This window comes from Eumetopias jubatus, unplaced genomic scaffold, assembly GCF_037043125.1.
Source record: "Eumetopias jubatus isolate StellerSeaLion01/CBP00866 unplaced genomic scaffold, mEumJub1_p1.0 scaffold_5, whole genome shotgun sequence".
Classification (NCBI taxonomy): Eukaryota; Metazoa; Chordata; class Mammalia; order Carnivora; family Otariidae; genus Eumetopias; species Eumetopias jubatus.
In genome coordinates, this window is record NW_028274811.1 from 87,699,123 (window position 1) to 87,713,824 (window position 14,702).

Genomic DNA, 14,702 nt, shown 5'->3' on the forward strand with positions numbered 1-14,702 from the left:
CAAGCATAAAAAGTAAGATCAAGAGTAGCCAACAACTGGGGCACCTGGGTAGCTCAGTCCATTAAGCGGCCCGACTTGATTTAGGCTCAGGTCGTGATCCTGCCACCTTGGGCTCAGCTCAGTGTGGAGTCTCCTTGTCCCTCTGCCCCTCCCCCCACTCGTGTGCACACTCATGAGTGTGCACTCTCTCTCTCTAAAATAAATAAAATCTCTTAAAAAAAAAAAAAAAGGTATAGCCAACAATTTAGCTGGCTGCCAGAACAAAATTTGACTCTTCAAAGACAGCACAATCCAAACCTCCTCCAGATATTATCTAAAATTTTCAGCATACAATAAAAAATTACTATATATGTAGAGAGATAAGAAAATATAATCATAATCTAAGAAATAATAAAAGCAGTCAATAGAAACAGATTTTGAAAGACAGAGACATGCGAATTCACCAAGGGCTTTAAAAACATCTTGTACAAATGTGTATAACAATTTAAAGGAAAATATGGACATAATAAATTAACAGATGGGAAATCTCAACAAAGAAATGAAAAGGATAAAAAGAACAAAACTGAAATTCTAGAATAGGAAAGTATAAAGTTTAGAGTGGCTTTAAGAGAAGATTGGATAACACAGGGAGGAAAGATTGATGAGGGTGAAAACAAGTCAACAGAAATGATCAAAATTTAAAAGGGAGCAAAAAGATTTTAAAAATGAACAGAACCTTGTTTGCTTGTGTGACAATACTAAATGGTCTAGCATATATACAATTGGATGCCCAAGAAAAGAGGAAGACTGAATGGGTCAGAAAAAAAGAATCTGAAAAATAATGGCCAAAAAAATCTCTGAAACTTGGTGAAAAAAACATCAAATTACAAAAATATAAATGATAAATACAAAGAAAACCACATTTAACTATACCACAGTCAAACAGATAAAAACTAAAAATAATGGAAAAATCATAAAAGTAGCTAGTGGGGAAAAAAAGACAAAGTCCATACAGTGCCCATGGAATGAAGACTGACCTATCAGAAATAATGGAAACCAGACTACAACTGAACCATCTCTTTTAAGTGGGAAAGAAAAACCCATCAACTTGGAATCCTATAGCTAGTGAAACTATGTTACAAATAAGGGTTAAAATAAAGACATTTTCACATAAAACTGAGCGAATGTATCATCTGCAGACTGGTACTATTAAGACATGCTAAAGGAAGAATAGAATGTCAGATCTAGAGGAAGAAACAGAACACACTGATAATAGTAAATAACTGGCTAACTGTATTCATTTTCTATTGCTGCTGTAGCCACTGACAAATTTAGTGGCTTAAAACAGCACAAATTTCTTATCATAAAACTCTGTAGATCAGAAATCTGACCGAGGTCTAACTGGACTAAAATCGAGGTGTTGACGAGCTACATTCTTTTTTGGAGGCTCTAGGCGAAAATCCACTTCCTTACCTCTTCCAACTTTAGAGGCTGCCCCCATTCTTTAGCTCATGGCCCCTTCCTTCATCTTCAAAGCCAGCAACAGAGATTGAATTCTTCTCAAACTGAATCATTCTCACTACTTCTCCTATCCTTTTTTCCACTTTTGGTTCTTACCCTGGGATTACTTTGAGCCCACTTGAGTAACTCAGGAGAAGATCTCTGGCAGAAGGTCAACTGATTAACCATCTTAATTCCACCTGCAACCTTAATTCCCCTTTGCCATCTAACATATTTACAAGTCTTGGAGACTAAGATATGGACACATCTAGGGGACTATTTTTCTGTCTACTACAATAACTATAACTTTTTTCCCCTTTTCTTGATTTCTTTTAAAAACAACTTCCTGTTTAAGCAAAGATACTAACATTGTAACATGGGGCTACTAAAATGCAAAAATAAGATGTACGACAATAGTACAAAGGACAAAGAGGGATAAATGGAGCTATATTTTTCCAAGATTTCTAAATTTACATATTTCTAAATTTTACATATGCTGTGATAAATTAAGGAATCATACTGTAAGCCATCGAGAAACCACTAAAGAAAAAAATAATAAAAAGTATAGGGAAGATGTTAATTACAAGTAAAATAGAGTACCAAAAAATATTCAATTAACACAAAATATAATAGGAAAGGAGGAACAAACCAACAAAAAACAGATACAGTAAATAGGAAAAAGAGCAAAATGGTACACATAAACCACCAAATATTAATAATTACATGAACTGCAAATATACTAACATTTAATTTAAAGGGTAGGAGATGGTCAGGTAGATTTAAAAAAAAAAGTCCAACCCTATGCTGTCTACAAGAGATCAAGAGATGGGACTCTAAATAGAAAAACACACCTCAGCTAAAAATGAAAGGGTTAAAAGGATAGAACATGCAAAGAGCGAGCATGAAAAAGATGCAATGGATACACACACACACACACACACACACACACACACACCCACACAAAAGAGTTTGGGTGGGTGTGTCTGTGTGTGTAGTGGACACAGAGAAAGGAGTATTATCAGCATAAAGAAGATATTTCATAATGATAAAAGGGTCAATTCATCAGGAAGACAAAAAAATTGCAAATATGTAGGTACCTAACATCAGAGCTTCAAAATATCTTGAAGCAAAAACTGACAGAACTAAAGAGTAAAACAGACAAATCCATAATCATTATTAATTTTAACATCCCTCTCTAAATGACTGATTGAAGAGTAAACAAAGAAATTGGAAAAGATGCAGACCATCTGAACAAGACTATTCAGCTAACTAGATCTACCTGACATTTATAGACTACACCCAATGCCTGAGAATACTCATTCTTTTCAAGTCCACCAGATCATTCATCATAAAAGATTATATGCTAGGTCATAAAAAAAGTCTCAATAAATTTCAAAGGAATCTTAGAGTTTTTTTTATCACAATGGAATTAAATTAGAAATCAATAATACTCATGAGATATCTAGAAAATCCTCTAATATTTGGAAATTAATCAACACACTACTAAAAAAAAGTCTAGGGTCAAAGAAATCACAAGAAATTAAAAATGATTTTGAACTACATGATAATAAAAACACTTATTAAAAATATGTAAAATACAGTTAAAACTATAGGGCTTGGGGGAAATTTACAACTTTATACTTATATTTAAAGGGAGAAAGGTTTATGAGTGTGACCTTAAGAAGATGAAAAAAGAACAAATAAAAACAAAATGAATATTAGGAAGTAATAAAGAGTGGAAATCAATGAAATAGACAGCAAAGAAAATCAACAAACCCAAAGTTAATTCTCTGAAAAGAAAGATTAAAGGAAAAATAAAGAGAAAACACAAATTATCAACATCAGGAATAAAAGAGGTGATATCACACCAGATGTTAAAAAGATACTAAAGAATTATTATGAAAAATTTTTGCTAAAAGATTTGATAATTTAGATAAAATGAACAAATTCTTTTTAAAGAATACTTAAACCTATACGTAACAAGTAAAAATCAGAATGGCCCAATCAATCAATATCTGTTCAAGAAACTGAGATTGTAATTTGAAACTTTCCATAAAGAAAATTCCAGGCAGAGATGGTTTTACTGGTGAATTATATCAAATATTTAAGGAAGGAATAATGCTAATTTTTTACATTAACTATTTCAGAAAATGGAGAAAAGATGAACACTTGCCAAATTATTTTAGATGACCAGTAAAAACCTGTTACCAAAAACCTGACAAAGATACAAGAAAATTACAAACCAGTATTTCCTAACAAAATAATATCAAATAGAATCCAGCAATATATAGAAGGGATAATACATCAGGACCCTGAGGGTTTATCTCAGGAATGCAAGGATGTATCATTCAAAACTGAATCACTGTAATTCTCCCACTAACAGAATAAAGTCATCTCGGATGCAGAAAAAGCTTGTAACAAAATTCAAACTCATTCATGATAAAAACTTTTACACTAGAAACAAAATGATCTTCCTCAATCTTACAGCTAGCATCACACTTAATATGACATACTGAATGTTTTTCCCCTAAGAAAGAGAACAAGCTAAGGAGGTCTCTGTTCTTACTACTTCTATTCAACATTGTAATTCAACACTGTACTGGAAGATATAGCCAGCATATTAAGGGAAAAAATAGAAATAAAAAGAAAAAAGATTAGAAATAAAGGAAAGTGGTCTCTGGTCACAAACAATAGGATTGTAAATGTGAAAAACCCTAAGAAATTTTTTTAAAAAGCTTCCAGAGATATGAAATCAATTTGACAAGGTTGCAGAGTGGCAAGATACAATATTATTATAAAAATAATTTGTTCAGAGAAAAACATTTATCATATGATCTCACTGATATGAGGAATTCTTAATCTCAGGAAACAAACTGAGGGTTGCTGGAGTGGTGGGGGGTGGGAGGGATGGGGTGGCTGGGTGACAGACATTGGGGAGGGTATGTGCTATGGTAAGCACTGTGAATTGTGTAAGACTGTTGAATCACAGATCTGTACCTCTGAAACAAATAATACATTATGTGTTAAAAAAAAAAAGAAAAGAAGATAGTAGGAAGGGAAAAATGAAGGGGGGAAACCGGAGGGGGAGATGAACCATGAAAGACTATGGACTCTGAGAAACAAACTGAGGGTTCTAGAGGGGAGGGCGGTGGGGGGATGGGTTAGCCTGGTGATGGGTATTAAAGAGGGCACGTACTGCATGGAGCACCGGATGTTATACGCAAACAATGAATCATGGAATACTACATCGAAAACTAATGATGCAATGTATGGTGATTAACATAATAAAATAAAAAAAATAATTTGTGTTTCTATCTACTAACCAACAATTGAAAAACAGCATTTTTAAAGTATAGTTCAGTACCATTAAAAATATTAAACATTTAGGATTAAATGTAACAAAATAAATGCAATAACTCCGTACTGCAATCCAGGAAACATTGCTGAAAGATGTTAAGAGGCTTAAATAAATGGTTAAGAATTTTCTCCAAATTGAGCTATAGATTCAACATCAGCCTAAAGTCTTTTTTTTTTTTTTTTTTGGTAAAATCTAACAAGCTGATTCAAAAATTCATATAAAACTACAGAAGACCTAAAACAGACAAAGCAATCTTGAAAACAAAAAAAACAACATTGGAGAATTTATACTACTTGATTCAAGTCTTATAAAGCTACAGTAACCAAGACAACATGGTGGCTTACGAATAAACAAAGAGATCAATGAAATAAAATTGACCCACATATAAGCAGTTAACTGAATTTCAACAGAGGTTGCAAGGCATTTCAATGAAGATAGTCTTTTTAACAAATGGACCTGGAATACTGCATAAGGACCTGGAAAAAAACTTCTCAGTATCTACCTCTACCTTATACATACTGAACAATTAATTCTAGAGGGATGACAGACCTAAATAAAAAGCAAAATCTATAAACCTGCTAGAAAAAGGTATGAGAACATCTTTGTGACTTTGGGGTAGGCAAATATTCCTTAAGATGTAAAAAAGTCTTAACTATAAATGAAAACAAAATGATATCCTGGTCTTCATCAAAACTTAAAATGTCTGTTTAGCAAAAAACAATGTTAAGAACATGAAAAAGCAAACCACGGCTAGGAAGAAAATATACATCATATACATATCTGAAAAAGAACTTATATCCAGACTACATAAAGAACCCTACAAGTAATAAAAAAGAAACAATCCAATTAAAATGGGCAAAAACTTAAACACTTTAAAAAGGAAGATACATGAATAACCAAAAAGCACAGGAAAATGTGGTTAACATCATTAGTCATCAGGGAAATGTTAATTGAAACCATAATGGGATATGACTTCAAGCCAAACAGAATAGCTAAAATTAATAAGACAGAACTAAGTATTTGCAAGAATGGGGCAGAATTAGAACTCTCATAGACTGCTAATGGGGGTATAAAATGATACAGCCTTCTTGGAAATCATTTTGGTAGTTTATTATTATATTTAATATGGTTAGAAATATCCTCTAACCCAGCAATTCCACTCAGGTATTGATCCCAGGGCATAAAATAACATACTCTACAGATATACTTGTATAGAATATATATAGAAACTTTTAACACAATAGCAGAAAGTGGAAACAACCCATATGCCCATCAAGAGGAGAATGGATAAACAAATTGTGGTATAATCATACAATGGACTATTACTCAAAAATTTTAAATATTGCCTCCAGTAATGTTTTTTGACTTCTTCAAAATTTATATAGAAAACTTTTCCCGATTTTATTTTACTTTTCCCTTTTTAATAAATGAAATGTACTGGGTGCCTGGGTGGCTCAGTTGGTTAAGCGACTGCTTTCGGCTCAGGTCATGATCCTGGAGTCTCAGGATCGAGTCCCGCCATCAGGCTCCCTGCTCAGCAGAGAGTCTGCTGCTTCTCCCTCTGACCCTTCCCCCTCTCATGTGCGCGTTCTCTCTCTCTCTCTCTCTCTCTCACTCTCATTCTCTCTCTCAAATAAATAAAATCTTTAAAAATAAATAAATAAATAAATAAAATGTACTATTGGCATTTAATTGAATTTAGAATGCTTCAGAAATTATGAGAAAAACTAAATGCTGTTTTTAAACCGTTTATTTTATTTTATTTTATTTTATTTATTTGACAGAGAGGTAGAGCCAGAGAGCATAAGCAGAAGGAACGGCAGAGGGAGAAGCAGGCTCTGCACTGAACAGGGAGCCCCACACCGGACTCGATCCCAGGACCCTGGTACCATGACCTGAGCTGAAGGCAGACAGACGCTTAACCAACTGAGCCACCCAGGCGCCCCTAAATGCTGTTTTTAAGATTTAATGCCAAGTCACCAAACCTTGTGTATTACAAGTGCCTCAGAGAAGAAGATTCCACATGGAAAGGTAAAAGCGTGGTTGCAAAAGATTTACCCATGACTATGCTGCATCCTGATCCTGGGATTCTGTGCCTTTTGGTTAAACTGTCAACCATGAGGTCTTGATTCTTCCAGTTCTAAACCTCTCTTTTATAATGGAGCTGGGGGAAGGTAGTATTCAAGACAAAGGAAAATTTATTAACTTCTGCTTTAAATTGTATATTTTAATTAGGTTCCAGAACAAAAACATTATGGAGCAACAAATAAATTAAATCTTTAAGGGTCTGGTACACTGCATAGTCACTACTTGAGAATTTTCTATTAGAAAAGAAACAGACATCACTCATTATGATGTACCACCGATAAAAACAAAACCACATTCTAGGATAACTTCTAATTAAAAAGTAAGCATCCAAGACTGAAAACCATCCCTTAGAGCCACAGGGGTTCTGGGGCGTGTATCTTCCAAGTCCTCTCCTAGCCTCTGTTAACCAGAACACCCTGTTGCCTGGCTCCCTGGATCCACCCCCTCCACCTACCTACAGTTTGTCTCTGCATCCACTCCTTGGCATCCTTCCACCACCCTATCTGAGACACTAATCCCTCCTTCCACAAATAAGCAACACCAGACATCTAACCACCTAGGATCACAAAGGGATGGATAGTTAGTCACAGCTCATACTTAAAAGGTATGCTTTTGGAAGGGGTGTGGAGATGGGGCTATCTAAATCTGAATGATGCACACATTAAAAAAAAAAAAAAACCTAGAAATTTTATCAGCTCAAAAGAAAATTAATTTGGGGGACTGGCAATCTCATCATTATGGGGTAATTGTGCTCACACATGGCATTGCCTAGCAACAGAAGGCACAGGCAAATCCCAACATTGGGGTGTAATGAATCACTCACTGCCTACTGCTCACAAATGGTAATTTAATAGGAAGATAGTCACATCTGGTTCAATCTCGAACAAGACTTCAGAGAATTCTGAAGACTCAAATTGAGAGAAGCAGCAGGTATTTTTGCCAACAGCCAGGCTCCAGAACAAAGACTGTTCCTACTTACCTGGTTGAATGTATGCTTTGTTTAAAAAACAAAACAAAACAAAACAGAGTCTTGATAGCCTTGTTTTCAACATTTTGTTTTGGCAATGCTCCAACTTCTATGGCTTCCGATAGAGTTAATGAATGTCACAAACATAAGAAGGGAAATAATGACAAACAAACAATGGGATAATCATGGTGGAACTGAAATCACTTTAGAAGACCTCAAAGAGACAGCCCCATCTGCCCTAGCGTCTGCATGCTACTTCAAGCTCAGTGCTTTTTGAATAAAGGTATAAAAAGGGTCCACATACGAGCGAGATCTATGTCTGGATCGTCTGTTGTTGGGGTCCGCCTGATTTTTTTCCTTTTGTCTCCTTAATACAGCTTCCCACTGAGGCGCTGAATCAACCATATCATTCTCCTGCCGTATTCTGAAAGGAAAGACCATTCATCTCAAGTTAACATTCACACATGTGGTGCTCTATTTTTCGGTTCATCCTAAACATGCTTTTAAAAGTTAAGAAGTTATCAAATAAATTATTGTAAAGTTATTAAGAAACTTAAAGTTAGTTAAGAAGCAATTTTATTAAAATCACTTAAAGCTAAGAATGTATTAACTGGATTAGCATATCCATAAGTAGGTAAGTGTGTACACACATATATATGTATTAGAATATTTATACATAAATATGTAAGTATATATCAGTTTCAGGCTTCTATCTTTGGCTTAAAATCTTCTAAGAAATAGGCATGGCAAACAAAAAACTCATTTAAAGCATACTTAAGTTTTGACTCAAGAAACAGCGGTGTCTGCTATAGGGCTGATCTTAAATCATGAAACAAAATCTTTTTTAAAAAACGTACTAATCAAAGTAGCAATAAATAATTTTACTTGAACTGTTCTTAAAAATTCACACGAATTGTCAAAGTTTTCATGGACAATAAGTGCCAGATATAATCCCCCCCCCTTTTTTTTGAGAGAGAGAGAGAGTGAAGGGGCTGGGGGGAGGAGCAGAAGGAGAGGGAGAGAGAGAGAGAATCCTATGCAGGCTCAGCACAGAACCCAATCTCACAATCCCGAGATTATGACCTGAGCCGAAATCAAGAGTTGGACACTTAACTGACTGCACCACCCAGGCGCCCCCACCCCCCACACACAAATCCCATTTTTAAGACAGAAAACTAGAAGTACAGAAAGCTGACAGTGGTGGCATGCATTAGCAGGTGAGCAGGCACACAGCATTCTGAGGATAGCTGCTGACATGGGGAAGAGGCAGTAAGGCGAACACTCAATGCCGTCAGGGGCCCGGCAGGAAATGTAAATAAGGGAAAGGGAAATCCAGCATGGGGGTGCTGGGGGGCACAGGCACCTGCCATATGAGATCACAGGACAGTGTTTCCAAATCCTCTCATTTTCTAAAGATAACCTACAAATTTGGACTTTTAAAGTGAACTCTTCCAGTTTTTAAGTATTGACAACCAATGCTGAATGTTAAGATACTGTATGAACCTAACAATACCCATCCATGGACCACACTGCAGAAGTTCTGGACTTCTGCTGTTATCAAGTCTTTCTAATAACAAAGGTAAGGTGCTGCAGGGGAGAGATGGGGAAGAAATATCTAGTTAAAGCAATACTGTCTGGAATGTGCTGCAATGATGCTGTGAAGCCGTGAGTATTCCTTGCAAAAATCAAACACCCGGGCACACCTGAGTGGCTCAGTCGGTTAAGCGTCTGCCTTCAGCTCAGGTCATGATTCAGGGGTCCTGGGATGGAGCCCCGAGTCTGGCTCCCTGCTCAGTGGGGAGCTGCCTTCTGCCACTCCCCCTGCTTGTGCTTTCTTGCTCTCTCTCTAATAAATAAAAAAAATCAAACACCTGTTATTTGAATATTTAACATTTTTTTTAAGATTTTATTTATTTATTTGACACAGAGAAAGAGAGCACACGCGCGCAAGTGAGCACAAGTGATGTGGGACTCAATCCCAGGACCCCAGGATCATGACCTGAGCTGAAGGCAGATGCTTAACCAACTGAGCCACCCAGGCGCCCCTGAATATTTTACTTTTAATTTATATAAGTTCTTCAGGAAGCTGCTCCAGAGTATTCATTTCAGACGCTGACGCTCCCAGGATGTGAGAGGGTAACATGGAACTGCAAGGTCATCATCACAAAACTGTGACTACATGAGCATAACTACTTCAAAACAAAATGAAAAGAACAGACGGACAAGTCTGGAGACATTTCTCTCTCTGAACAGATACCTTTTGATTGCCCTGTTAACAGCATTTAGTATAGACTATGAGGTGGGTATTTAGATTTGCTTATAAATGCAAATCAGTAGATGAGTAACAAATACTCATTTTACATGTAACTTTTTTTTTTAAGATTTTATTATTTATATATTTGCCAGAGAGAGAGAGAGCACCAGCAGGGGGAGCGGCAGGCAGAGGGAGAAGCAGGCTCCCCGCTGAGCAAGGAGCCAGGACCTGAGCCGAAGGCGGATGCTTAATGACTGAGCCACCCAGGCGTCCGTTACATATAAATTAAAGACAATGTCAAGTTTAAAAGGCCAATACCTTATGAAGAAGCAACTATTTAAATCCCTCTAAAGAGAAATCGTGTTAGGTAAAAAAATGATCTGTAACACACTCAAGACTTTGAACTGTGTTTCCTCATTGAAGGAATAGGCTGTTATGTGAAACTTAACAGGATACAGTCAAGGCATGTTTCACAGATTCAAGAACATAGTTCCCTCTCTCACAGCATGTACAGAGGAAATTAAAACTGAATATACACTGCTATGGACCTTAATATTAGAATTATCTAAAGGAAAATAGGAGAAGGTATACTACTTGAGGTCATAATTATTAATCATTCTTTGAAACAAACACTCGCACTTGAAAATGCCATATGCATATACATACACACACATATATGTATTTTCACAACCAGAACCTACAATCTCTGAGCCACTCTACATCATCATGCACCAGTCTGGTGGGGGAGCAGACCTGGACACTCCCAGGACTGAGGGACCCAGAGTTAGGAAGAGACACCCAACAGGAAGTGGTCAGGCTGGCAGGAGTTACTCTCCTCCCACAGGAACCCACGCCTCAAATTGCCCAGAAAGACACATAAAACCCAGGTCTCCAAGGGCATCTGGGGGCACAGTTGGTCAAGCGTCCGACTCTTGGTTTCAGCTCAGGTGGTGGTCTCAGGGTTGTGAGATCGAGCCCCACGTCAGGCTCTGCACTCAGTGCAGAGTCTGCTCAAGACTCTCTTTCCCTCTGCCCCTCCCACCACACTCGCATGCTGGCCCTCACCCTAAAAAGTAAGTAAATCTTTAAAAAAATAAAATAAAATAAAACCCAGATCTCTTTCTAACCCTGGAGTCTCTTAGACCATAGCTTCCATTCTGAGCTAACCTGATGCATAGTTCGTGGGCAGGACTAAATTTCACAATGCTAAACTTTTTAAATCAGGAACTCAGCATTTTTGAATATTTTTCAGAGGTCAAGCCTACCAGCAGGTAGACATTTAAATGGAAGCACAATGAGTATACACTCACTCTCTCTTCAGCTGGTTATCTTCATACTCAGACTTTGATGATAAAATAATAAAATTCCTAAGACATGACCAAGCAAAGTTCTGGTAACTTGCTAGTAATGTAAACTGAATCAGAAAGAATTTCAGATTATGGCATTGTACCTTTAACTTCTGTTTTTCTAATGGAAAAGTCTAAAGTGAGGGCCATGAAACCCTGTCAGTTAATATTCACGGGTTTCAAAGACAGATGCCCTCTACTGGTGATACTATTTCATAAATATTCTAACAAGGTGCATTAAAAATGTAAGGCTCATTGGAGAGTCACAACAGAAGCACATTTTCTCCAAGTAATGGGTTGTGTAGCTGCCTTAGTCTGTAATGAAGTTTGAAATTACACCCTTACAAAAGGCCTTTGGTTAATGGTGCCTCATTACAAGAATGAAAGTGTCATTTCTTCCATCCCTGAACTGCTCCAGAAAATACAGGTGCTATGTGGAAAGGAAAAATTCTAGCCCTAAAAGCAAGAATATTACAATGCTCAATCTTTAAAAGGCAGGAGTGAACTGTTCTGTGTATGAGAGAATAAAGAAATAGACATTTAAGTAAAAGATGTCCCCTATAATGATTCTGGCTTGTCTCATTTATCCTTAGGTGTGGGATATACCAGTGCTGCTTTTTTGCTCCTCTCCTGCTATATTTTAATTTTGATGTAGAGATTTACATTTTGAAGAATAAAAACACTGCAAGCATTGTATCAACACAATACTTTTTAAAACGTCAAAATGTGCTCTTATAGGACAGTACACATGAGACTCTCAAGGGGGAAAAAAAGCATCTACCGTCGATTACACTGGGATGTATTAATTTTCAAAGGCTGCATTTAAAAGTAAACCTCAAAAACGCTAAGTGTTTCTTTCATGCACTCTTCAAGGTAAGAACTACATTTCCCATATTTTGTCCATTTCCTCACCCACAAGTAAGGAGAGTGAACAGCTGGGTTAGGAAGACATCATAACAAGGCTTCTATTTTTTAATTAATATATAAGGGAGACCATTGCTTTAGAATAAAGCATACTCTAGCAATGTTTCAGAATAAGAGAATTCTAAACATTTCCTGCCTGTTTCACCAAACTTCAACACCCTACTTTTCTAGACGATCTGTGCAATTTAGATTATGACTGCACTTGACACTTAAAGTCTGCAAAAGGTTTTGAAGATGAAATGTCATATAATCACTTGATAACAATAATGAAGATAATGACTATCCCTAGTCTCTTCTTTCTTACTTCCCAATTACAGTTCCGCCTCTTTTATGAAATTCCTCACGTTACCAAACCCCACGGGTCTCACTTGGCCCTCTACCTTTACCTGGGCAGTTCTGCTCCTAATAGAACCTTCTTTTATACCAGTTCTTAATTCACTTCTTGTTCACTGGGATAAAGACCACGTTTAATGCTGAACCTGAGAAAGCCCATGGAACAAATGCATCATGAAGCTTCAAGATGACATGAGCAATGCACGGTGCTCCTGAGCTCTGCCTCCCATCCCAGCTCTGGGCAAATTGTTTATCTTCGGTCAAGTCTGTCTCTTCATCTACCAAATTACTGCAAAGATCCTTTGTAGCTTTCAAACTCTATGTTTTCTCTATTTGTGTTTTACTTCCAAGCCAGTCAGACATGTCGAAACCAACCTCTCTTCTTCAGCGATAGCACAACTGTCCAGACAATTGCTTCATATGGGCCACTCCATCGCTAATATTAAGCCTGCGGGTCCCAAGTGATTGTGGACTTGTGTTTCTCATCAACTTATTCATTTCTGGATCACCTGCTATAAACCAATCTTCATCTATTTTTTCAGTAATTTTTCTTCCCTGGGGAAATTTACGTTGGTTCCAGGCATCTGTCGACAGTCTCCCTGAAGACCAGCAAGCAAAAAATTCATTTGCTTTTCCCAACCTACCCCCGCCATCAATAAATTATTCTTATTTGCCCTTAAAGGTGTTTCTGTCTCTTCCACTTATTCCTTATGCCTTCCCTACAAAAATGGGCTGCCTTTGGTGCAATTTCCCTTTCAAACTCTTTCTGTTTTCATAATTTTTATAACCTTCTTCGCCCTCAAGGGCTCAGTAATCTGACAGGATTCCTCAGTTGCTACAGCTTTGTACTACTAGAGTCATCTCTGTCAACTCTGATTATGCTTTGGAAGCCCTAAATCATCCATATCAAATACCTAAATCTTGATATGACTTATTGAAGTAGAAATCAGTAACTCTTGCAATCTGCACCATGGTGAACATTGTCTGTTTTTACTGGCTTTGCATGAACTGCCCTCTCCAGACCCACCATTTTTGCCTTGTTTGCAGCCCCTGCTTAGATAAGGGACAGGGCAATAGGGAATCCTTACAAGGAGACCTATTTTTAGGCAATGAGGAAAAAGTACCCACTGATTTAAGCTTGCTACCATTCAAAACTCATCCTTTTCCTTGGACACAAGGATAATAAGTTCTTCTTCTTCTTCTTCTTCTTTTTTTTTTTTTTTTGATGACTCTAACAACCAGAAAACCCTACCAAAATCTTCATCTTCTAGATTTGCCCTATTCAGATGTATCATCCCTATTAGTTGCAGTGCCACAGAAGAGAGCTTTTGTCTTCCTTTCTTTTCTTTAAACAATAACATAAAAGACTTAGTGCAATGTATTTAGTACTTAAAACCATTTTAACCCGTTACTCAGATGCAGATTCTAAAGACATCTAAAAGGCAAGAAGAAACTCTAACAACACTTGTGGTAGAATGAATTTGTTAGAAACACTGACTTTTTTGTTAAAGGGAGCTGGGCCCATTTTACAGATGTATCAGGGACTTCAGATAAAACTAAGCAGCGCTGAACGTTCTCACTAATCTAATAGCATCTGCTGATGCAACGCCCTTTCTACTTTTCAAAGCACATCCATTACCTCCCGGATCCCTACAAGCCTCTCTTGAGGGAGGCAGAGCCGGTGTTATTCCACTCTGCGGGTGGGAAAAACTAAGATTCAGAAGGTAGAGTAACCAGAAGCTCGCCGCTCGCCGCACAACTCTTCCAAGTGGGGTCAAATTCATAACGCAGGCTCCCTTCTTCTTTGCTCTGGGCTCCGTCCTGCTGGCGTGCGCACACACACACAGACAGACACACACACCCCCTCACATGTATGACTTGCGTGTTGATGATGCACATGCCCCAGGATAAAAGTAGGGAAAGGCCCAAGTGGTCCTCTCTTGCCAATTTACC

General features: G+C 37.4%; 1 protein-coding gene across 1 annotated transcript in view; it reads right to left on the minus strand.

Annotated features, from left to right (window-relative positions):
• Positions 1–14,702, minus strand: part of EPB41L4A (erythrocyte membrane protein band 4.1 like 4A) — a 242,192-nt gene that overhangs the window by 15,559 nt on the left and 211,931 nt on the right. The window contains exon 19 of the mRNA XM_028102759.2: positions 8,197–8,316. Within this exon, the coding sequence (XP_027958560.1) occupies positions 8,197–8,316 (120 nt within the window). The remainder of the gene's footprint in view (positions 1–8,196; positions 8,317–14,702) is intronic.